The 26953-nt window shown below is 37.8% G+C and overlaps 1 protein-coding gene across 1 annotated transcript; it reads right to left on the bottom strand.

The window, feature by feature from the left end:
- Positions 1–1931: 1931 nt before the first annotated feature.
- heatr6 (HEAT repeat containing 6) lies at positions 1932–26938 on the bottom strand. The gene is made up of 20 exons (XM_052104470.1): positions 26650–26938; positions 21840–21947; positions 21121–21261; positions 20919–21034; positions 20369–20483; positions 20162–20263; positions 18099–18242; positions 17709–17974; positions 15987–16164; positions 15682–15888; positions 12545–12644; positions 12027–12385; positions 10471–10593; positions 10217–10306; positions 8406–8540; positions 8163–8285; positions 6028–6152; positions 5851–5947; positions 5277–5481; positions 1932–3222 (listed from the first exon to the last, which is right to left on the bottom strand). Exons 1-20 carry the CDS (start codon positions 26935–26937, stop codon positions 2645–2647), a joined length of 3600 nt encoding a protein of 1199 aa, XP_051960430.1. The 5' UTR covers position 26938; the 3' UTR covers positions 1932–2644.
- Positions 26939–26953: the final 15 nt, after the last annotated feature.

Raw genomic sequence — 26953 nt, 5'->3', positions numbered from 1 at the left:
AAAATTATTTGACCATTCTGAGATGAGGGTTGGCGCTGTTTTGGTGGCACCAGGGGGAACTACACAATATTAGGCAGGTGATTTTAATGTTGTGGCTGATATACATGTGTGTTTATATACAGGTGCTGGTCATATTGATTTATGTTGATTTATTTCAGTAATTCCATTCAAAAAGTGAAATTTGGATAATGTATACATTCATTCCACACAGACTGATATATTTCAAGTGTTCATTCCTTTTAATTTTGATGAATATAACTGACAACTAATGAAAAACCCCAAAATCAGTATCTCAGAAAATTAGAATATTGTGAAAAGTTTCACACTCTAATCAGCTAATTAACTCAAAACACCTGCAAAGACCTTTAAATGGTCTCTCAGTCTAGTTCTTTAGGCTACACAATCACGGGGAAGACTGCTGACTTGACAGCTGTCCAAAAGACGACCATTGACACCTTGCACAAGGAGGGCAAGACACAAAAGGTCATTGCTAAAGAGGCTGGCTGTTCACAGAGCTCTGTGTCCAAGCACATTAATAGAGAGGCGAAGGGAAGGAAAAGATGTGGTAGAAAAAAGTGTACAAGCAATAGGGATAACCGCACCCTGGAGAGGATTGTGAAACAAAACCCATTCAAAAATGTGGGGGAGATTCACAAAGAGTGGACTGCAGCTGGAGTCAGTGCTTCAAGAACCACAACGGACAGACGTATGCAAGACATGGGTTTCAGCTGTCGCATTCCTTGTGTCAAGCCACTCTTGAACAAGACACAGTGTCAGAAGCGTCTCGCCTGGGCTAAAGACAAAAAGGACTGGACTGCTGCTGAGTGGTCCAAAGTTATGTTCTCTGATGAAAGTAAATTTAGCATTTCCTTTGAAAATCAAGGTCCCAGAGTCTGGAGGAAGAGAGGAGAGGCACAGAATACACGTTGCTTGAAGTCCAGTGTAAAGTTTCCACAGTCAGTGTTGGTTTGGGGAGCCATGTCATCTGCTGGTGTTGGTCCATTGTGTTTTCTGAGGTCCAAGGTCAACGCAGCCATCTACCAGGAAGTTTTAGAGCACTTCATGCTTCCTGCTGCTGACCAACTTTATGGAGATGCATATTTCATTTTCCAACAGGACTTGGCACCTGCACACACTGCCAAAAGTACCAAAACCTGGTTCAATGACCATGGTATTACTGTGCTTGATTGGCCAGCAAACTCGCCTGACCTGAACCCCATAGAGAATCTATGGGGCATTGTCAAGAGAAAGATGAGAGACATGAGACCAAACAATGCAGAAGAGCTGAAGGCCACTATCAGAGCAACCTGGGCTCTCATAACACCTGAGCAGTGCCACAGACTGATCGACTCCATGCCACGCCGCATTGCTGCAGTAATTCAGGCAAAAGGAGCCCCAACTAAGTATTGAGTGCTGAACATGCTCATACTTTTCATGTTCATAATTTTCAGTTGGCCAACATCTCTAAAAATCCTTTTTTTGTATTGGTCTTAAGTAATATTCTAATTTCGGAGATACTGAATTTGGGATTTTCATTAGTTTTCAGTTTTAATCATCACAATTAAATGAAATAAACATTTGAAATATATCAGTCTGTGTGTAATGAATGAATATAATATCCAAGTTTCACTTTTTGAATTGAATTACTGAAATAAATCAACTTTTTGATGATATTCTAATTATATGACCAGCACCTGTATTTATACACACACACACATATACAGTATACATGCGTATATTTATATATAAAATATTTAAGTTAATTTATGTTAACTGTTCAAATGCTGTGCTGAGTGATACATGCTCATTATTAGATGCGTGTGTGTGTGTGTGTGTGTGTGTATGATTCACTATCTTCCTCTGAGTTAAAGCCTGATGTATAATATTAACTTTAAAGGAAGTTGAAGAAAGAGCAGAGTCAGCTACATGTAAAGCTTTTTTATTTTTGGATGTTATGGGCCCTGAAATTATTTTTACAGTGCAACTTAAAACTCCATTATTTTGTATTGGTAGGCAAAGGAAATGCCTTTGATACTTGCAGGGAAATGTGAGTTTATTTAGTATTTTTAGGATCAATAAAATTACCAGGCCTATTTTCTTTCTTAAATGGAGCTCACATAAAATGATGTTCCATAAAACAACTCAAAATCAGAGTAATGATGTCACGATTCATTCATTTGGAAAATCACAATGACATCAGTCTACACACTCTGTTAAGTCCAAAGAAATAATATCCCATATATATGATATACAGTATATACATTTAAATTAATTCTAAAATGTGTTTTTAAAGGAATAGTTCACCAAAAAAATGTTGATTCAAACCTGTATGATTTTCTTCTGCAGAGCACATATTTGTCCGAATGTTAGCCAGTTACCATTCCCTTTCATTGCATCTTTTTTCTATAAAATAAAAATGATTAAAGACCAAGACTTGCCTAACATCTCCTTTTGTGTTCCACAGAAGAAACAGGGGTTATACGGGTTTAGAACAACATGATGAGTAAATGACGACAGAATTGTCATTTTTGGGTGAACTACCCCTTTTAAATATCAAACACTTTTGTTATATGGCTTCTCTTGTATCTGTAATTTCACTTTGATTTCTGTGGCAGTTTGTAAAAGAGGAATTTTGGCTGTTGGATTATTTCATCACCTCCAAATCCCTCACTACTTCCTGTAAGAAATTCAACACGGTCTTCAGATCCTCACTGCTTTCAAACACAGGCTCTCCTTGCAGTGCCTTCAGCCTTGTTAAAGTCTCACTGAGCATCATCAACCCATCTTCAGGCACCTTGTGATCCCCCACCTCTTCCCCAGCATCACCATCACCGCCGGCAACCAAAGCCACTCCCCTATCACTAAGGTAACGAACCAGGAAGCCCTGAAGAACTGGTCTGGACTGGTCACTCAGCGTTGACCTCAGGGCTGGAAGGTCATCAGGCAGGCATAAGGACAGCAAGTGCAGGAGGGCATGACAGAGTTGAGTGCGTAAACTTGCGCAGTAACGATATTCAAGAAAGTCCTCTGTTTCTTCACTGTGCTCCAGGGCTTGAGACAAAGCACGCCACACTTCGGCGAACTGGAGAGTGTCTCCGTAGCAATCCCGTGTCTCAGGAATGGAGAGCGCAGCTGCAGATTTGATGCGTACTTTGAAGTTCTTGCAGGAAGTCACGACGTAGGATAGGGCAGAGTAGGCTTCCTTAGACCAGATAGCTGTACCTGAAGGGGAAGATGGAGTGTTTGTTATGAAAAACATCTATATTCAGAGTTCCCTTAACACTTTGACTAATGAATTTCCATGGCATTTGTGATTACTAGAAGGAATTTAAAAAACATTTTATAGAGATTGCATTGCATTGTCTAGTAGATTAAAATTTTTAGAGCTGACAATAAACAAGAAAAAAAAATCCCAAACGCTGCTTCTTTCTAACAGTATCTAAATTATTGATTCAACATTTTGGTCATACAACCCATGTCAGGTTTCTGACCTTAAAAAAATATTGTCATATTATATAAACTGCCATGATTTTTTAAGATTGCATTCATTTCCATGACTTCTCCAGGACAAACAATTACAATATTAAAATTCCCTGGTTTTCCATAATTGTGGGAACTCTGTATATTGGATTTACACCAATGAGCCAAAACATTATGACCACTCACAGGTGAAGTGAATAACATTGACCATCTCCTAACAAGGCCACATGTTAAGGTCTGGGTAGATTAGATGGTAAGTGATCAATCAGTTCTTGTAGTCAACATGTTGAATGCAGGAGAAATGGGCAGGAGTAAAGACCTGAGCGACTTTGACAAGGGCAACATTGTTGAGTAAGGACAAACCACAAACCGGCAACAGGGTGTTGGGTGCCCAAGGCTCATCGATGCGCGAGTGCAACAAAGGCTATCCTGTCTGGTCTAAACCGACAGAGGGTCTACTGTGGTACAAGTCACAGAAAATGTTATGATGGTTAAGGGAGGAAAGTTTCACAACACTGAATGAATTGCACCCTGCTGCGTATGGGGCTGCGTAGCAGCAGACCGGTCAAAGTGCCCATGTTGACCCCTGTCCGCCGTCGAAAGTGCCAACAATGGGCACGTGAGCATCAGAACTGGACCTTGGAGCAGTGGAAGAAGTTCTTGGTTCAGTGAGTCCCTTTTCTTTTCCACCACGTGGGCAGCTGTGTATGTGTGCATCGTTTACCTGGGGAAGTGATGGCACCAGGATGCACTGTGGGAAAACTGAGTGTAGAGGGAGTGTGATGCTATGGGACGTCAATTTGGCACGTGCCACCTACCTACCTACCAGGATAATGCACCCTGCCACACTGCGCACACTGTTTGGGGACATGATTAACAGTTCAAGGTGTTGCCCTGGCCTCCAAATTCCCCAGATTTCAATCTGATTGAGCATTTGTGGGATGTGCTAGACCAACAAGTCTGATCCACAGCAGTTCCACCTCGCAACTAACAGTACTTGACGGATCTGCCGCAAATGTCTTGGTGCCAGATACCAAAGGAGACCTTCAGGGGTCTTGTAGAGTCCATGCCTCATTGTGTCGGCGCTGTTTTGGCAGCATGCAGAGGACCAGCAGCATATAAGGCCGGTGATCATAAAGTTTTGGGTCATCAGTGTACTGTATGTGATATGTAAGTGGCCTTTTTTGCTTGTTAAACATTTGTTAACATGAATAGTAGCTTAATACTCTATTTATAAAATGATGCCAATTCCAAAACTTTAGAAGTAGTTGCTAAGGTGTTTTGAGTGATTTTTAACACTTTGCTATGTGGTTGCTAAGGTGTTCTGGAGGTTGCTAGGGTGTTCCTTACTAAAGGTATTCTGCATTGTGTTTAGCACATTGCTATGTGGTTTTTAGGGTATTCTGGGTGGGTGCCAGAGTGTTGCTATGCAGTTGCTAAAGTGTTCTGGTGGTTGCCAGGGTGTTACTTGCTAAAGGTATTCTGATTGGTCTTTAGCACAGTTGCTAACATGTTCTAAAGTGGCGTTTAGCACATTGCTATGTGGTCGCTAGGGTGTTCTTGGTGGTTGCCACAAGGTGTTGCTATGCATTTGCTAAGGTGTTTGGGCAGTTGTTTACTGGCCCATGTCAAATGTGTCCACCCACAAATCATTATGATATTTTAGTCCCTAGATGTGGCTCGGGACCTTCTTTCAATTTAATTCTACAAATTTTTTTCAAAGCCATTTAATGCCAAGTGAAAATTGTGCATCTGATCATTAAGCAAAAATATTTATTTTGTGTGTCTGCACTCACCCAGAGGCAGGTTGTTATTTCTGAAGGCATTGCCGAGTGCATAGCAGGCATTCCAGCGCACTTTCATGGTTGCGTCCCCTCTGACCGTGTCGATTAGAGCCCTCATGGCCTCCTGAAGAGGCTGCTCAAACACCGGCTTGCCCAAGTGCACTGGCTGCAGGAAGTGAAGCAGATTCCCCAGTGCACGCACTGCATTGCTCTTTACCTATAACACGCAAATCCCTTCCAATGTTTACAATCCATTATCACAAAGAATTAGTCTATGATACATTATTAATAGGTGCCTTTTGTTTCCTTTGTTTGGAATCTCCAACATTTATATAATTAGTATTGGCATGTAATGAAAATTTCTAGATTCAGCCTTCATCCTTGTAGAAGTGTTGAATAAAATGCTTTAGAAATCTTTTGAATATGCTATGACCATGTCAAGTATATCTAAAAATGATCTGCTAAAAGCGAATTCTGATAAAGTCCACAAGTACACTAACATATAGACAATCTTGATTTCACAAGGTCATTCATCATTGAGCAGACACTTTTATCCAAAGTGACTTACACATGCAATTCAACATACCCTGTCTTTATCTCCTGAGGCTTTGGTGGCTGATCGGAGCATATTCAGCAGCAGCATACCAGAGAACTCTTCCTGAAACTCCAGCCCCACTGACTGCCTGAGGAGCAGAGAGGAGAATGATTATTCTGCCCGCCTCAGCTCACAAACACATAAATGCAATGTGAACGCTTGTCTCACATGTTGACGATGAGTGTGTCTGTGAGGTTGCCGAGTGACCAGGCTGCTTTAGCACGGACATTGGGAGAGCGATCATCCAGAGCAGTGAGGATGGCATTAGCGGTGTCTGCCACAAACATCACATCCTGTATCCGGAAAAAAATTACAATTATCAGTCTGATTCTTCATGATTAAATCTGGTTAGAAGGGTTTTATGTTGGCTAAATAAAGGGCAATCTAGTGATACATTGTCATTTAAAAACAATATTTAGCAAAGAATAGCTATTAAAAGAGGTGATTAAATAAGACTCTCCCTTGATCTTTTGAAACTAAACAATTACATGTTTACATTTTAAAGGGTGATGACATGCCCTTAATTTGTGCCCTAAAATGTTCCTTAAGGTTAACTTATAATATAAGTAAAGTTTTCTTGCACAAAAAAAACATGATAATTTTCCACCCTCATTCTGATCCTCTGTCAAAAACACTTGGTTTTGTTGCTGCTTCTCCTTTAAGACTTGACAGTAAACGAACACTGTTATGATTGGCTCTCTGCTCTTGACTGACCTGCTCTCAGTGTTCATATCTTCAGTTTTTTGTTTTTGTCATTGTTTTAGTCTTTTAATGAAAATGTCCTTCAAAAGTAGTCAATATTTCTTCATTTCATATTCATTCATTTTAGTCAGTTTTACACAGACGAAAATGCAAAACTAAAATGAATTTTTGTTGATAATGACGACTTGCAAAATGGACAAAATTGTAACTGTAAAAGACCAAACTAATCAAATATTCAAACATTTAGAAAAAATGTATAAACATTTTCTAATGGAAACATATATTAAACATATTCATTTGTGTACTGTCCTTGTTGTGGAAAACCTGAGCTCCTGAAATAATAAAGAATAGGCTGAAGTATTAGCAACATTTTAGAAGTTAGACTACTGTACTCTGAATTCTTCACGAAAAGATATTATATTGCATGTGGCATGTTTTATCTCGTCATGTTTTCATCAACAGTATGCTTTATATTAAAATCGTTTAATTATCGTCACGATGGCCTTTATCATTGCATCTTCGTTATCGTGGATGAAGTCAAAAACTTTTTCGTCATTGATGAGATTATTAACACCTGCTCTCTTCTTGCCAGCTCATTGCTCACTGCTACTTGGCTGGCTTTGTAAGTGATAAGGTAAAGTAGGCAATGAAGTGTTGTTGTGGAGGCAGTCAGATGCAAATGTCTACCACAGTGTGACATCACAATGTGGAGAAAGTGGAGTATGAGACGTTTTGGCAGCTTGGTTTCAACAAATGTTCTTTTTGCAGTGAGGAGGAAGTTTTGAGTTCTGATACTTAAAGGCATTGCAGCAGTAAGGACAGAGACATGGTGGAATATGGTCCTTAAAAACTAAATTAAAGGAATATTCCGGGTTCAATACAAGTTAAGCTCAATTGATAGCATTTGTTGTAAAATATTGATCACCACAAAAAATTATTTCTACTTGTAAAAAAAGCTAAAATTTAGGTTACAGTGATGTACTTATAATGGAAGTTAATGGGGCCAAGCCATAAATGTTAAAATTTTAATTTTTTTCAAAAGTATAGCCAAAGACATAAACAATATGTGTGTTAACATGATTTTAGTGTTATAAAATCGCTTACTAACCTTTTCTTTGTAAAGTTAGACAATTTTAAAACTTTGTTGCCCTTACCATTGTAATGCGTAAGCCCTGCAATACTGGTAAATTACAATTTCAACAACTTTACAGCTGAAATAATACATGAGTTTTAACAGAAGAATTCATGTAAGTGCATTTATAAAATTATAAACTTCAAATTTTTGCCTTTAAACCCTCCAAAAACTGTCCCCATTCACTTCCATTGTAAGTGACTCACTGTAACCTTGATGTTTGCTTTTTTAAATTAAAGGAGGGAAAAGTCAGTTTTTCATGGTAATAAACATTATGTCACAAATGCTGTCGACTGAGCTTAACTTGTATTGAACCAAGAACATTTCTTTAAGGCTTGAATATCATTATACAGTACATGGAATTCATTGGAAAAAAATTGTTGATAAAATAAGTGTATGATGCAGCCCCTTTAAGAGTAATCATACAGATTAAAATAAGAGTCAATCTCTGAGTTTGTGGACACTGTACCTCTCTAAGGCAGGGAAAAAGGATGTAAACACCCAGTGCTCTAACTGCGGCTGCTTTCACAACAGAGTTCTCACTGTACGTCAGACCCAGCAGTATTGTGATACACAGAACCTGTGTCTTATCCTGCAGATATATATATATACACACACACATCAACACACAGGAGTCATGAAAGAGCACAAACTTTCAATTTAATGCCATAACAGACTAATGGACACTAAAAAAACAGGGAAACACACTCACAGGCAGCTGGCTGAAAGCCTGTGGTAAAATAGATGAGAGGGTGTCACATGCGCTGGTCTGCAGAGTAGGATGCTGCTCATTCTGTAAAGCTCCAATCAGCGGACCACCCAAGACCTCTGACCAGAACTGAACCACCTGAAAGGAAAACAGACCAACGTAATTACACCTTTAAAAAATTGAGAGGCAAATTCACCAAGCAGTTGTTTGCATTTTAGTGTAAAAACCTGAATCATATTCATGAAGCACCAAGTTTAAGCAGGTGCAATCAACGCTGAATAGAGCTGCGCCTTTACTCAAGTATTTAAATGAAGGCAAATGCATCTATGTGTAAATTAAAAATTTATTTACAAAACATTACAAAGCATTACATTTTTATTATGGCAGTAGTATCTAGTCAAATGAAGGAGAAGAAGTGTTATAACCTGGCATATAGTGCAGTCACACACTTTTGGCATGTTAAAGAGACGATTAAGGTGTCTGGATTAGAGATTGACCGATATATCTGTTTTACCGATAAATCTGTGCCGATAGTTCAGTTATCTGCAAAAATCGTCGGCAATACATTATTTTTGATTCTTTCGTGTTATTCTGTGGCCAAAACCCTTCATCTGGTGAACATATTGGCTACAATACATACAGTGAATATTTACATATAGAGCATTGTAATGGAGCCAAGATTATCACTTTTTATGGACTATTTCACAATTATCACAATTAGGTTATTAAAAGAAAACAAAATAAGTCACTTTGTCTCACCAAAATAAGTGAAAATAAGCAATTAATTTGTTTCCTGTGTGGTGGATTTATCAGCATAGAAATCATAACAAGCAGTTAATTAACATTCAGCAATATTGTATGTACAGATCTGCTTCAAGAGTCAAAACACAGCAACAATAATTCAGTGAAAAAAAAAAAAAACTGTTAAATGTACTTTTTACCTCTAATAATATTTTCCTTGTATCTGGATTAGTTGTGCATGTACAGTATAAATTATACACAGTTGTTAAAAAGAATATGATATCCACAACGGGCAATTAGGCAAAGAAATGTGTGAAGCAGCATTTTCCTTTAGGAACAAAGCACATGTTTCATTTTTTCAACATGAAGTGGTGCAGTACCAAAATATTACTTTGATAAACCCTTTGGCCTTTAGTTTAATGAAAAAATTATCGAAACAAAATTAACAGGTTATAACCGATTATAAGCATTTAAAAATAAAGTTTTCACTCCGGAACACTTGAAAATCACTTTGTTCCGGTTTTCGGTTATGTTCTGCTATAAATGTTGTTCGTTTTCGTTTTCCATTTTTATTCATGAACAGTTTTTAGTCCCGTTTTTAAAATAAGAGTCCTTGTTGTATTTCAGGCTTTTTTATATTTAAAAGTTCTACAGAAAATCTTAAGTTTTCTGGTTATTATATGGATAAGGATTGGTTGAACAATAAACTGCATTTGGGATTTTACTCATTTTGGACTTGCAATGTCTGTGCCCTCATAGTAAGAAAGATTAAGATTTATAACATTCAATAAAAAAAGATTTTAAAAATGAATGGCCGATTAGTCAGTAATCTGCATTTTCCACCACATTAGTTTTCCATCATATCCATATTGGCCGACCTCTATTCTGGATCACAGTATTTGAAAGATGCTGTACAGTCCTAGCAGATTGCACTGGTCTGCAACATCATTCACAACCAAGTGTTTAGAACCAACTCGAAAGTTTGGGAATTGCATTGTGCAAATAATGTTCACATACATTTAGAAAGTTCAATTTTAAAAATATCGTGCTACACCAAAACAACCTTTGTTTACCTGGGACACTGGCACTCGTCTGGCACTTTGTGGAGTGCTACCATCAGCTCTGTATTGCTGAATAATTCCTGTTCCCAGTTCTTCCAGAAGCTTGGAAAAAGACACAGAAATGTTAAAATAGACCTGGAAATCTGGAAAAAAATGGCAGTTACGTACTAGTCATTACTGGCCACTAATCCCAAATTCCAAGTATTAGCAATGGTAGTAATGTTATCCCTAATGAGACAGGCAGGGACAAAAATATAAAGATTTACTTTAGTGCCATGAAGTTGCACAGAAGTGTCCTGCTCTGTGAGACAGAGTGCGCTGAGATGACCCAACTCCAACAGTGACATCTCAGCCAATGAGAAGTAACCCTTCACCAGATGAGCCAGCACCTTGAATAAACACACACACAACCAATTAGGAATAAACATCTGTACTCTCGCCTCTTTAAGCAATTGTTTTTCTGTACTTGACGATTGTTGCTTGTCAGATTATACGATAAGTCCCCAGAGACATTTTTCGGTAAAAGCTATGTTTTCATGACCGACTACTCAATACACATTTTTGCGAAGGCTTTGGTCACGATTGACGGCATTGACTGGCTAATTTAATTTACCAGTCCTTCTCAGTTCTGATATTTGCATTTACACACAAAATTGAAATGATACCGCACAAACCCAAGCAAGCCAGGGAAAAGAGGCCACGGACTGCTGTATTTCTGTTAGAATGATCTAGGGATGCCTGCAAATAACGTTTTTTTTATTTATTTATTTTATAATTGATTAATCTTTGTTTATTTCTTCAATAAATCGATTAATTGGATATTTTGTTAAATCCTGTATTTTATTCAAATGTATTTATTAAATAACAAATGATTGTATGCTATACATTGTGTACAAAAAAGTTTGAAATATAAAAGTTACAATATAAATTGTATGTAGTTTAAAAAGTTTAGAATCAGCTGGACAATTTAAACTTCTCAGTTCTATATGAAAATAAAGAAAAACAAAAACACAATCAAAATGATTTTCGATTGGTTTGATAGATGCAGATGCATAATTGCTCAATGAAGGTTAACAGAGACTAGCTTGTGGTAAAGACAAACAGTTGAAATGGAACTATGCCCTTAATTTTGAATTATTTTTCTGTTCTTTGGAATACCCAATTTCCAATACACTCCAAGTCCTCATAGTGGCGTAGTGACTCGCCTCAATCTGGGTGGCAGAGGACGAATCTTAGTTGCCTTTGCATCTGAGACAGTCGCTCCACACATCTTATCACGTGCCTTGTTGAGTGCGCTACCGCAGAGACATAGCGTGTGGAGGCCCACGGCATTCTCTGCGTCATCCACGCACAATTCACCGTGCGCCCCACCGAGAGCGAAAATCACATTATAGTGACCACGAGGAGGTTACCCCATGTGCCTCTACCCTCACTAGCAACCAGACCAATTTGATTGCTTAAGAGACCTGACTGGAGTCACAGAGCACGCCCTGGATTTGAACTTCCGACTCCAGGGGTGGTTAATTAATTTAGAATTCTTAAATTATTCATTATAAAATAAAGAAAATAATAGTGAAACGTAGAGAGTTTTAAAAAACACAAATGTGACCTGCTCTATCATTTTGTCACTGAGTTTTTTGCACTAAAGTAAAAAGGAAAGTCATCCAAACATTTAAATGATTATATCTCAAGAAACATTCCTTTTTACTTTAGGTCATAAATCCAAAAATGGGTTTCTGGACCAAAATGACTCAAAATAATGGAGTAGGTCACATATGCTGTGGCTGTAGACGTCTTTGCAAGTGCACAACAGAACAATCACCTGGAGAGCTTCAAGACGAACAGGTGAAGGTTCCAGCGATCCAGCACTGGACCCCCCAGCGTCACTATCCGAACAGGTTTCCTCGCGAGGCTGCGTGACCAGACTAATGCACAGCTGCAGCAGCCAGCAAGGCCCCTCCAGAACCTCCTCAACTCCTTTAGGAGATGGCAAGGCATCTCCATCTCTCCGAACCGGCTGCCTCCAGTTCTGAGAGAGCTCCTGAGGTGTGGCGACACCAGGGGTGCTGAGGGTGGATGTGGACTCTGGTTGCTGAAGTAGGAGTTGGATCTCTGGGAGAGGAGCTTGAGTTGAGACTAATGCACCAAAGAGAGTGAGGCTGGACACACGTACATTCACATCTAACATAAGGGAGGAGAGTAAGAATGGTAAATATCTGAACTGGCAGCTTTTTGTGTCATATTGTTGTTTCCACAATTTTAATCAAAGCAATAAGCCTTCTATAAAATTGCTTTATTTCAACACTGTTGATTGGATGAGTAATGTTCTTTAAATATTACCTCTGTGGCGCACATACGGACGGATCTGTTTCCACAGTGTGCTCAGCAGGCCTGGTCTCAGACGGTTATAGGGCACATTGAATACCAGGTGAGCAAGGCACTGGAGTACAAAACACAAACTATCATTCACACTCAATAGAAGCAGGTTTTTTGGCCATATGGGTACAAAACTTCTGAACATGTTCCAGAAGAATAGCAATATTTGACCCAAGCACCTTGTGGGGACAGGACGGAAATAGGGACTAAATAATGTTTTATTTCTTACCTAAAAATTTAAAAAGTTGAATTTTAGGGTCACGGTCAGCCGATGGTATTTATATTTCCTTATATTAAGAACAATATATGTGAATGGAAAGTACCCACAAGGATACAGTGGCTGAAAAAAGTAATTGGATACTTAACCCTTGTGCGACCTTCTGGACATTTGTATCGTTTTTATTTTAGTTTTTTCTAATATTTTGGCTGTGTTAATGCCAATGGCATAAATTTTGCCAAAGGTGTGTATTTTTTGGGTAATTTTGATAGTTCAACCTCAGTTCCTATAATACATCTATTACACTCAGGACCTTAAGGACAAAAATGTCCCCATTGAAACCTATTAAAACTGTGTCAGTCCCAGTGCCATTAAAGCATACAATCATGAATTCTATGATATTATGCTTTCATTCTGGAGACCTGGCTTTAAAATTAATTATTTTATATTGTCATCCCCTTTTCTCCCCAATTTGGAATGCCCAATTCCCTACTACAAAGTAGGTCCTCATGGTGGCACGGTTACTCACCTCAATCCAGGAGGACAAGTCTCAGTTTCTGAAACCGTCAATCCGTTCATCTTATCACGTGGCTCATTGTGCATGACACGGCGGAGACTCCGCATGTGGAGACACATGCTACTCTCGGTGATCCACACACAACTTACCACGCACCCCATTGGGAGCAAGAACCACTAATCGTGACCACAAGGAGGTTACCCCATGTGACTCTACCATCCCTAGCAACCGGGCCAATTTGGTTGTTTAGGAGACTCTAGGGGTGGTAGTCAGCGTCAATACTCGCTGAGCTACCCAGGCCCCCCAAAATTTTAATTTTAACTATTTTCCACCAGATGGCACCATTTTTTTCATGTTTAGCCAATGGAGCAATTACGCACTTTTTTCCCTATTTTCTATTTGCTGTATTATACAGCACTGCAGGCCAATTGAATAAATTATGCTAAAAATGTGTATGTGTGTTGGATCCCAGTGTGTTTTTAATGTGTGTATTAAGAAATGTGTGTGTGTGTGTAAAAAAACAATTGGCAGTATGAAAACAAACTGGCATTTAAAGGGTTCAAATCCTTAAAATGAATGAATATTTGGTTGTTATAATCAGGACCGATGTTCGTTAAAAAAAGTGAAATAATATGAATATATGATATTTACAGAGTTTTTTTTTTTTTTATATATCCCAGAATGTGCTCATCCAAAAACAAAATTTCCCCATAGCATTTAGTATATGGAAAAACAACAGAGGCATTATATTAACAAACTGGCAATTAAACGCCATTGGTGTGTGAATGTGACTGTGGATGGGTGACTGGGACACAGTGTAAAGTGCTTTGGTAACCTCTAAGGTTAATAAAAGCACTATATAAGTGCAGACCATTTACCATTTACCATAAATGGTTAAAATGAATGCATTTTTGGTAGTTAAGATCAGGGCCGATGTTCGTTAAAAAAATTAACTAAATGAAAGTGGAAAATAATATTAATATATAATATTATTAAGGCAGTTTTTTGACGCAGACATTTTTGTCCTCTAAGGACTCTGAGTAACTTATAAATAGACGCACAAGGGTTGTTACATTTAAAAATGTATGAATGACATTGCATTAGATATCAAACAAAGTGTCATTAACAATGTTTCCATCCAAGGTTTTTTGTAACAATATCTTTACCGATATAGCTGATGGAAACGCAAATTATCGCAAAAATTTCAGAAGTGTCGACATATTTTTCCGTTTAACTCTAGCGCATAAATTCTATGTCAATACTTCAAAAGATGCAGAAAAACTGGTTTGGAAAATGTTTTGTCTAAAAATGTACATTAACGCAAAAATATAGTGTCACAAGACAGAATTTCCCCCAATCGTTAGCCTGTGTTAATCATGACGACAAGGTATACATCTTTGAAAGCCAATTTATTGTACGTGAAGCATTACTCGCACTGTTATGGATTGGTCTTAAAAGCATATCTGCACACCTCCGATGCTGCAAACACATCTGCGTCATGACACTTCCAAGAGTGCCAACACAAATATCTCTCATGCATCTCTCATCAACAAGTGCACAGAGAACAGATGAATGGCCACTCTTTGCAATTAATTTAATCACGGTAGCAATCAGTTTATTTATTCAAATTGCTGTTGCACACCATTCAAAATAATAGATGGCAGTCATGGAATTAGCCCACAATACAAAAAACATAATTTCTATGCACAAAGATGTTTTAAATTAAAAATAGTTACACAATACTAGGAGCCCAATTCTATAAATGTATTGTTTAGCTTACTTTTTCAAAAGTAAGTTGGCAACCTGCGATAGGCGCAACATCAGGACCAATATTACAGTCCTTTCAGAAGGGCAACTGTTCCCTTTTGATTGCAATTCCTCCTCTTCTGATTGCATTTATTTGTGAAATTAAAATGACAGGAAGCTGACAATTAATGACAATTAGTTCAATGAATTGTCTCAATACTCTCCCCATTTTACCCAAACTTCTGGGAAACAAAAATTAGGGACATCTGGGAAGTCGAAAGATGTGATAAACCAAAACTTATGTGACAAAGTGCTTTTTTTTTTAAGCATGACATCACGCACACCATTTTTAATCGATAAAATGCCATTTGAATGGAAAAAGGTAGAAGTGGGACAAATTTCGCAAAAAAAAAAAGTAATGGAAACCAGGTTACAGATTTTAAAGCATTTTTTGTTTTGCACTTAAAAAACAAAACAATTGTATAATGTTCAAAATTCAAACAAAATGCATTTGAACACTTAAATATTTTTGCAGATTTAATTTTTTGTTTTCCAATTCAGTAATATTTCACATTTTTACTGTGATTATTTTGGAAGAATTATTTGAATGTCTTCTATTACCTTTAAGACTTGAGTGAGTGTCTGGCACGAGGACTCTGCGAGGAGCGCTAGCAGCAAGCAGCGGTGAAGCTCTCGGAGGCTGGCAGCTAATGTGGCAGAAAAGGGCGTGAAGGCCTGGCGAGGTGCACTGGTGTCTTCAGCGATGGAGAGGAACTGTCGAGAACCTTCAAGAAGAGCAGACAGCACCTGCAGAGAGCCTGCCCGCACCTGTGAGAAAAAGGGGCCAAATAGCAACAGTACGTATTCTTTAGTGTTACTGGGTGCAAAGAAAAAAAAAAAAGGCAACAACAGTGAGCTTGTGTTACCTTTGGGGAGGGGTCTTTTAGGGCAATGGTCAAAAGTGTAAGAGGAGAGGGGCCACCAATCGATGGGGCGTCTGGAATGAAGGAGGACCAGTAGCCGTAAAGAACTCGTTTTTCAACACACTTCACCACAGCCAGGAAACACTGCAGCGCACTCTGCCGCACACGTGCTTGATACAGCCTAGACGGCAAACAAAACAAACATATACTACCAGTCAAATGTTTGGACACACTTGGACTTATTTTACATTTCGGATGATCAAACAAAGAGAGGGAGACCAATATCGGCTTCACAGATTAATCTGTGCCAATAGTTTTTTTTATTCATTTTTTTCTCCAGGTTCCTTATTGGTTGTACTATAAAGTGCATCTGGGATTTGTTTTCATTTTGACACCATGTCTGTGCCACAGAAAGGAAAGACCAAGATTTGTTTTTACGTTCTATAAATCGATTTTAAAAACAATTGGCCAATTAATCAGTTATGTGCCTTTTCACCACCTTTGTTACTGTATCCAAAATCCACTATTGGTCGACCTCTACTTACAAACCTATGGATCTAAAGGCTAATAAGGCTTATGCTTCAATACTTGAAAATAGTTTAGTGGACAATAACAAATTGTGCCTATGTATGAATTTCATTCATCTTTTTTTAAGGATTTGTTTGACCGGCTAGTAAAGTAAAAGCACTTAACAAGTGCCTTGAATACATGGAAACACTTTCAATACTGTTTTAAAAGCATCCAAGGTGGCACCTCTTAAAGTTTGTTGAGAGAATGCCAAGAGTGTGCAGAGATGTAATCTAGAAAATAGAGGCAACTTTTAAGAAGCTAAATAGCAAATAAAGTGATTCTATATTTTGGTCGATATATAGGGGAGACAGGGGCAAGTTGTGACACTTTTTACTCCAGAAAATATTTTTCAGAGTAAGTTTATTTTTGACAGTCAATTTCTATTCAGTAAAATCTTGTCTACAAAAAGCTATTGAACATTTAATTTCAACATTTGTGTTCAAGATACAGTTCACTGGACAATCGTTGACATTTTAGGACCACATTACAAGGGGCAAGTTGTCACAATCACAGTGCTGTAGATTTAATGTGAACTTTGTGGCGTGACGGGGGAACAAGTCCTCTCTCTCACAACCAAAACAAATCTACAGCTCTCTTTAAACCTATGCCTCCATTAAACAGCCTATTATAGGATTTTCATCAAAAGATAAAAAGTAATACAATTACAAAAGGACACAATTATTCATTCAATTAAGCAACAAAATTGAAAAGTTTATGAACAAAAATATCAAAACATTGTTTTGGCCAAAACATATTGTAATTAAGACATTTATTACACATGTGACAACCTGCCCCAATACAAATGTGAAAACAATCTGACCAGAAAGAACAAGCCCCGGTCTCCCCAAATTCCTTTACTTCCATTTGTGTTATTTTATAGTTTTGGTAACTTTAATATTAGTGTAAAATGTGGAAAAAAGTAACAATAAAGAATGTGCAGGTGTCACTACTGGTAATGGTAGTACACATTTACAACATGTAAAATAAATAAATAAATCTGCAACGTTGTTTTGTAACAAAACAAATACATGCCAAAATATGTGTATACATCAATTTATGTGTCAATTTTCTAGGTCATTTACCACTTGTCAATGTTTTATTTGACCTAATAAGGTAAGAAAGCTTTCAAGGCATTAATGGTGCACAGGGTCAAACCTGAGTTTAGATTGCATTCCTCCCTCAGGGTCTGAGAATTCTGAGTCTGAGCTTCCTTTTTTCCAGGAAGGGTAGAGATGAGGAGTCACCCCTAATGCAGATTTCAGACTAGAGGACTGGGAGCCAAGTGACCAGCCACTTTGATCCACTCCTCCTCCCCCAGATTTAAGAGGCTCATCACCCTCTCCCTCCTCTCCATCCCTCTTCCCCTCAGCTCCAGCTTTCTTTCCTTTCCCACGAGACTTCCGTTTCTTGTTCTGCTGGGACTAAAGTAGAAATACAACTACAGGGTGCAAATTACAAACAACTTTCATACTGTATTTTTGAGACATGTCCACTTATTGCCATGACCTTCTGAACTTTTTTAGCTAAAATTATTTGGCAACTTACCCCTGGAGTTTTTTTCTGTGCAGTCGAATCTTGTGATGGTTCAGGCTTTGCAGAGGAAATAGTCTCATACTGAGGGAGAGGAGCTGGATACAACACCTGCGGCATCTCCACACTTATTCCCGGCAGGCCATGGAACATGAATCTCTGACAAAGGACCAATAATAATGTCAAACTACTGATTTGATCAATTCATTTCCATGACTTTTCAATAGGGCTGCAACTAACGATTCTTTTAATGATTATTCGACTATTCAGCGATCATTGCAACAATTAATCATTAGCTCTTAACCGATTATTCAGCTTGTGACCAGACTTAAAAGGTTGATGATTGAAGTGAGCAGAAAGGTGAGAGAGTCTTCGCCCCATTATACACAGCAACAAAATACGTTTATGATTTGTTTTGGCTCGTTTTCAAATATAAATATCATTAAACAATGCACATTTTCTTTAGGAGCTATACTGAAGAAGAGAAAATTGATATCTGAGAAAAGTTGAATATAATATTAAAAATACAAATATTTTAAAATATCTAAAAATCCTTTAAAAAAAAAAAAAGATGCATTAACCTGAGAAGCAGCATGAGATGTTTTGACTTGCTTTTAGAGAATAGATCTTGAATACAAGTATATTTTGTATTTATTGCACTCGCAGAAGCATAACAAAGTGAAGAAATACACATATATACAAAATATACTTATATTTAAGATACATTCTCCTAAAGCAACTCTAAATATCTTATATGTTGCTTCTCAAGTAAATTTATCTTGTTTTAAGGATTTTTAGACAATTTTAAATGGAAAACCAAACAAAAACACTTGATAATAATAGTTTATTTTACAGTGAATTTCTTTACTGAATTAAACTTTAAAGTATTTTTTCCCTTTAATTCAGTGAATGTCATTTAGAGATATTTTTAAAAGATGATTTTCTTTCCTCTTTATTGTTAGTAAGTATGTTTAATACAACCTTTTAAGTAGGGGCACAAGCACAATAATCGGTTAATAACCATTGCAATAATCGTCGAATAATTGTTCTAATGATCATTACATTAATCAATTATCAAAATAATCGTTAGTTGCAGTCCAACTGAACACAAAGATTTTTAGAAGAATATTTCAGCTCTGTTGGCCCTTTCAATGCAAGTAAATGGTGGCCAGAACTTTGAAGCTTCAAAATGCATATATAGGCAGCATAAAAGTAATCCATAAATCTCCAGTAGTAAAATCCATATATTCAGAAGCAATATGATAGGTGTGGGTGAGAAACAGGTCAGTATTTAACATGCTTTTTTCCTCCCTGCCCGGTAGGTGGCGATATGCAGGAAGAATGTGAATCTCCAAAAACAAAAGAAGAAGAATATGAAAGTGTAAGTGGAGATTTAGAGTAAAAAAGGACGTAAATATTGATCAGTTTCTCATCCGCACCTATCACATCGCTTCTGAAGACATGGATTTAATCACTGGAGTCTTATGGATTACTTTTATGCTGCCTTTATATTCATTTTAGAACTTCAAATTTCTGGCCACCATTCACTTGCATTGTATGGGCCAACAGAGCTGAAATAATCTTCTAAAAAATCTTTGTGTTCTGCAGAAGAAAGGTAAGTCATACACATCTGTGATGGCATATGGGTGAGTAAATTATGAGAGAATTTCAATTTTTGGGTGAACTTGCCTTTAAGTGTTTTGAGATAACTGGTTAAGGATTTTTTTTAATCATTTATATTCAGAACGATTCGCTAATGAATAATTTAGAACATTTTGTAAATCAGTCCGGGTGATTCATTGAAGAGAACTCAAAAATACACAATGATTTGTAAGCAAGTTTTACTACACACAGAAGCAATATCTAGAAAAGGACTAGACAAGAAAATAACAAAAAATATTTAAAAGAGCAATATAGAAATTTCCACTACACATTTTTTCAATGACTTAGTCCACAATTTTAGAGTTTTTGATACTTCTAAGTTTTCCATGACCATGAAAACCCTTTAGATTTCTTTTAAATTGCACAATCAATCTGTAAATATATAGCTGTAAGAACATACAGAACTGTATATTTACCTTGAGCACAGCCAATAAGGTGCCTAGATCTTGGTTCTGCACAGCTTTCCATTTCCCCCCACTGAGAAAACACTGCATTCCCTTCAGAGCACTATGCAACAACTGAAACAGAAACATTTGAACAGTTTGACAGTAGCCTTTTACATCAGTCGAATTGACATGACTGAATAATCGTATAATATCATCAAATAAACATGTAGTACTGACTGTACAGAAGACAATATTCTCCACATTAGGCGGTTTGGGGTACTGTAGTGTCCGCAGCTGGATTCCATAACATACACCTTTATATGGCTCATCCAAACATGGCTGACCAGGAACACTAGTAGACACACAGAATTTGTTTAATTCATTTATTTCTGCTTCGTTTTAGCTTTAAAATGGCTTTTATACATATAATTTATTGTTTTAGCCTTCTTATCTTAAATAATGAAAATCCATCATAAAAATATTAATTATTACATGCTTAAAATTATGATAGTTTTTCAATATTTATTGAAGAAAAAAAAAAAAAAAGCATTTTAATATTCATTGTCTGAAAAAGATTTAACATTTAAAAAAAAAATTATTAACAATTAAAAAAAACATTTTGCCCCTAATAAATAGGTCCCCCCCAATAAATATTTGGCAAGGAGTGAACGATATGAGTGAAAAGTATATATGAAGTAATATGAGACGTGCGATACCTAAAAAAAAAGAAATATCAAGGTAACCATCACTTTATTCCTTTAAATATTAGACATTGGACACTGCTCACCTGAGGCACAGATTAGCCAAGCAATGCACGGCAGAGCGACGCAGCTCTATGTCAGGCTGATTGGGGTCACCGTACCTCACTAGAATACCACTTGGCCCAAGGAGCTCTGGAAGGTGCTAGCAACCAAATAAACATACATTTTTGTGCATCAGGCACATACACACTTAGATTAACTGAAATTTGCCAGGTCTGTTGCTCTTACCCGCTGACACTTGCATCCATTGCCATACACCAGTGATGAGAGGGCAAGCAGCACCTCTGGGTGAGTCCACGAGCTGCATGTCCGCAGAGCGTGTGTGCTGTACGACACCAGAATATCAAGCGTTTGTTCATCCACTATTACCTGCGATTGAAAAGCAACATGGGATACTTTTCAGATGATTGTGACACTCAAAGGGACAGCTCACCCAAAAATGGAAATTCTGTAATCATTTATTAACCCTCCTGTTATTTCAAACTTGTATGATGCTCTTCTGTGGAAGACACAAAAGGAGATGATAGGCAAAAAGAATGAGTCACTATTCACTTTTATTGTATGGAAAAAATATGCAGTGAAAGTGACCGCGCGCTGCCTAGATTTTCTTGACTTGCACATGAGATCCTCATCTGTGCGTATCGTCTGCGCATGCACTGGCCATTGACTGTATGAAAAGTGTCACAAAGCAGTTGAAGCGCAAGTGCGTCGAACACGTTCCTGTTCATTCGTGGTAAGAAAAGCTATACTCAATAATAAAGGCAATGTGGGTCAACCAGGCACGAGGCGATCCGGAACGTGCAAAAATGAAGTATACCTGGGCCTTCAGTCTCCATATGGGCTTGAAAGAACTTTAGGGTGAATAAATAATGACATTTTTCATTTTTGGGTGAACTATCCTTATATAGTATGAAACCACAATTGCATTCAATAGAATTACAACATACCTGTAACTGGTTTAGAAGTTGATGAATCAATTGGCACAGTTTAATAACCAGATGCTCTTGGCTCAGAGGAACCAGGCGACTCGCTTGCACAAGCAGCTCGCACACGACCTAAGGAAGATGACAGCATGGCTGTGTCTCAGAAACTACTTAACTGCCAACATATACAGCATTTTTGATGCCCCAAAATACTGTCTAGGTAGGACAGTACCAGCTCTGGTTCTCAGCAGGTTTATCGGTTCTGACAGCTGGTCTCCAAGCCTGACCAGCTGACAGGTGCCCAAAACCCTTTTAAAAGCAGCAAACAGACCAGCAAACCAGACATATCAGGTAAAAATAAGTGTTGTTACTAGGATATGGTAATGGAAGAATGCATTCCAGGGCTGCATTTCCCAAAAGCATCAAAAGCCTAAGTAGACTGTAAATCATTGGCGCCAATGGTCTCTACAATCAACTTAAGCTTGCAAAGCTTTTGGGAAACGCAGCCCTAGTCAGTTAACATAATTTTGGGCATCAAACTTGTGAGGCTCCTATAATGCCCAAACCTGTGGTCTAAGTAGGATACTCACAAGGTTTTGAGACAAAGCCCATATCTGTCATCACACAACTAGGCTCAACACGAAGTTAGCTGCCTACCTACAGCCGTGGCCAAAAGTATTGGCAGTGACATACATTTTGTGTTTTGCAAAGTTTGCTGCTTCAGTATTTGTAGATCATTTTTTTCACATGTTTCTTTGGTATACTGGAAAACAATGATAAGCGTTTCATACGTTTTAAAGGCTTTTATTGGCAAAAACACACAATTTATGCAGTGTCAATATTTACAGCGTTGACCCTTGTTCTTCATAACCTCTGCAATTCGCTCTGGCATGCTGGATATCAGCTTCTGTTCCAAATCCTGACTGATGGCGATCCATTCTTGCCTTATTAGTGCTCAGATTTGATCACAATTTGTGGGCTTCTGTTTGTCCACTCTCCTTTTGAGGATCGACCATAGGTTCTCAATGGGATTCAGATCCGGGGAGTTGCCTGGCCACGGATCCAAAATTTCAATGTAATGATCTCAGAGTCACTTCATTATCACTCTTGCCTTGAGACATGGGGCTCCATCATGTTGGAAAATCATCACCAAATTGTTGGGAGAAGTTGCTCTTGCAGGAAGTTTTGATACCATTCTTTATTCATGGCAGTGTTTTTGGGCAGAATTGTGAGAGAACCCACTCCCTTGAATGAAAAGCAACCCCACATATGGATGGTCTCAGGATGCTTCACTGTTGGCACGACACAGGACTCATGGTAGTGTTCACCTTTCTTCTCCGGACTATCAATTTTCCAGATGTCCCAAACAGTCGGAAGGGGGCTTCATCAGAGAAAATAACTTTGCACCAGTCTTCTGCTGTCCAATCCTTGTACTTCCTGCAGAATTTCAGTCTGTCCTTGATGTTTTTATTGGAGAAGTGGCTTCTTTTCTGCCCTTCTTGACACCAGGCCATTGTCCAAAAGTCTTTGCCTCACTGTGTGTGCAGATGCACTCACATCAACCTGCTGCCAATATTGAGCAAGCTCTGCATTGGTGGTGACACGATTCTGTAGCTGACTCCTCAGGAGGCGACGGTCCGTGGAAGCTATTTGCAATTATTTTAAATGCATCTGATCACTCTGGACAATAATCTATAAACAATTTGAATCAACACAAAAACAACTAAAGCAGAAAACTATGCGAAACACAAAATGTATGTCACTGCCAATTAGAGGTGGGTAGTAAAGCGTTACATTTACTTGAGTAACTTTTTAATTTAAGCTTTCAAAACAAAACGTTTTCACAAAAAAGTTACTCAAGTAAATTTAACTCGTTACTACCCACCTCTGATTGGCAGTGACATAAATTTTGTGTTTCGGGTACTTTTTACTCTCACTCAAGTACATTTCTAATATATTTTTTTTACTTTTACTTATTTACAATGTGTGGCGTTACAGTTGTTACATTACTGTGTTAAAATTTGAATTAATGTGTAGTTTATTGAGAGATTATTGAATGGGACTTTTACGAGAGCGGAAGTTCAGAGCTGCGCGTGATGAGACGCTCCCACTTGAGTGATGAGACTGTCACTCCACACAGTGAAAAAATTATAGATTCGTCATGCAATGCCTTCATTTAACACAAAGACAAGCTGATATTTCAAGATTAAAGTCACAGCTCCAACTGAGGGCAGCACGCTGAGGTAAGTTTTGGCTCTAAATCTAACGCTGGCTTTTCTGTATAATGAGATGGTCATTTTCAGGGTGATTCTGTAACTGGGCTCTTATGTTATCGGTTTTTAAGTGTACATTTTTAAATCAGTGCAGCATTATATTAGTGTGCTTTGTCCCGCATATCATTAGCAATATTTATGCATTTACTCTGCGCCCTCTAGGAGGTACTGGAAACTACTTCAGGAGGATTAACTGTATAAATCCATGTAAACATCCAAGTTGAGTGTAAATCACTGCTCAACAACTGGAGCACGAACAGACAGCATTTCTGCACGTGCACAGTGAGGTGCATGCATGTGAGATGTGCGGGCACGAGGCAATCGTGGCGAAGAGTGGCCGTGTCTGCAATCGTTCACTTATTCACTATTTCCTATAGAGTAAATGGCAGTTAGTGCACTATATCTCAGCAGTAAGTGAACGAAATGAGTGAATTCGGACGAGAGTGTCGTAGCTCTGGAGCTGGTGCAGAAACGTCATTTATTAAATTTTTAAATTCTTGGGCCTTATTTGTTATCCTTATTAAATAAAAATATATTAATACAATAAATCGTCATTCTGTTTGTCATTTTTAATATATACTGTGTGTTAATATAAAGAGTAAACACATTTTAAAATGTATCTGTATGTTTTGTCTCTATATGTTATTTTAATCCAGTAATGATTTGTCAAAAAGTAATTTACTACATTCAGCATGAAATAAAACATTGCAGGAGTGAAGGAAGCAGTAAACTCCCAGCTCTTACGTGTTCCCCGTGGTGGATTGTGGGAAATGAATGGTCATCGAGTGTACTTGAAATGTACACTTGAAATTAGAGTGCATTGTGGGTAAGTATTAGTGAACAGAAGTAGGGAATGAGTGCTCACTCAGAATTCAGACACTCCTACAAAATAGCAAAAACTCGAAATAGTGCACTATATAGCGGATAGGGGGTGGTTTCAGACAGGTGTACAGAACTGAAAACTGTAACTACACTGAAATAAGGATCCACACAGGACTTTAAAAGCCATGAAATAGCGAAAGGCGGCATTATATTTCAGCATTATATATAATGTCCTTGTGGGACATTATCACATTTTCACTGTAATATTTACTAGAAATTTTTCCAAACCTCTCTTCTTATTAACAAATTCATCCATATCTGACAAGAGCCCTTAAAGGGCTAGTTCACTCAAAAATTACAATTCTCATTATTTACTCACCCTAGTGCAACCCCAGATGTGTATGACTTACTTTCTTCTGCTGAATTTAAATTAAGATTTTTAGAAGAATTTCTCTACAATGCAAGTGAATGGGTGGCAACATTTTAAAGCTAAACAAAAAAATATAATACAGCATAAATGTAATCCATAAGACTAGTGGTTAAATCAGTATCATCAAAAGCAATATGATATGTGTGGATGAGAAACAGATCACCTTTACATTCTTCTTCTTGTGTTTTGGTGATTAACATTCTTCTATGCATATTGCCCCCAGCTGGACAGGGAGAAGAATGTCTAGCAAAAAATAACAAATATTGATCCGTTTCTCACCCACACCTATCATATCACTTCTGAAGACATGGATTAAACCACTGGAGTCTTATGGATTACTTTTATACTTTGTGCTTTTTGGATCATACAAATTTTGTCCTACAGAGCTAAAATATTTTTATTTTTTTTATCCGAGTTCTGCAGAAGAAAGGAAGTCATACACATCTGGGATGGCCTGAGGGTGAGCAAATGATGAGATAGTTTACACAAAATGAAAATTATCTCTTTAAAAAGTGATAGCTCAGCCAAGCGATAGCTCAGCCATAATTTAATATTCTTTCATCATTTCTCTACCCTCATGTTGTTCCAAACCAGTGTGAGGCTTTGTATTATGTGGAACACAAAATATGTTAGACAGAATGTTATATATATATTGAAAGTGAATGTTGACCGAGACTGTGTGTGTGTGTGTGTGTGTGTATATATAATACACACATACACATACACACACACACATACATACATACATACATAGGTAGGCAGCTAAAAAGGCTGACACACAGTCCATATGTATGCCACAAGATTCTAACTGTACATTTAAAAACTACTGCTGAGTGTTGATACCAGGAACTGCAACATTTTCAAATACACTTTTTATTTGCTTTCTCCTGTTAAGACTGAGGGACACCAGTGATATGTCTGGAAACCTAGTGAGCTGCCAAACTAGACAGCATTTCTGGGTATCAAAATGTTCAATTCAAACTTTTTTGACCATGCCAAATGAACGTTCCATTCAAACTTTTTTGAGCATGCCAAATGAACGTTCCATTCAAACTTTTTTGAGCATGCCAAATGAACGTTCCATTCAAACTTTTGAATGCGTCCAACTAAATGTTCGATTCGACTTTTGAACGCGCCAAATGAACGTTCGATTGAAACTTTCCAATGCGCCGAGTGAACGTTTGAATCGAACGTTATGTGACGCACACAATTTGTTGGGCTAACTAGGTTTTGAAACACACCTAAACTAAACTCTAAACAAAATCTTTCCTTTTGTGAGTGTGACTCTATTAAGGAAAATAAACCATACCTCTGGATTAATGTTGTCATAAATTGTGTAGTTTTCTGAGATTAGCTGATCAAACAGTAGATTGAGCTCAGTTTTGAGAGTCTGGCTCTCAGACGGTCTCAGTGATCTGAGTTTATTAAAGCAGCGACTGATCTGATCCTGCGCTTCCACATTGAGCTCATGTTGCGCCTTTGATGGAGAGGTAAACCTTGATGCATTGAGTGAGGTTGATGGAGGCTGAAATCCCAGTGTGTTGCGATGAGAAGAAAAACTTAAGTTCGAATCCAAATATGTTAACTTACCAGCCATCTTTACGGGGTCAAAA

Source organism: Xyrauchen texanus, chromosome 34 (genome assembly GCF_025860055.1).
Source record: "Xyrauchen texanus isolate HMW12.3.18 chromosome 34, RBS_HiC_50CHRs, whole genome shotgun sequence".
NCBI classification, from domain to species: Eukaryota; Metazoa; Chordata; class Actinopteri; order Cypriniformes; family Catostomidae; genus Xyrauchen; species Xyrauchen texanus.
This window is presented reverse-complemented; position numbering and strand designations above follow the sequence as displayed.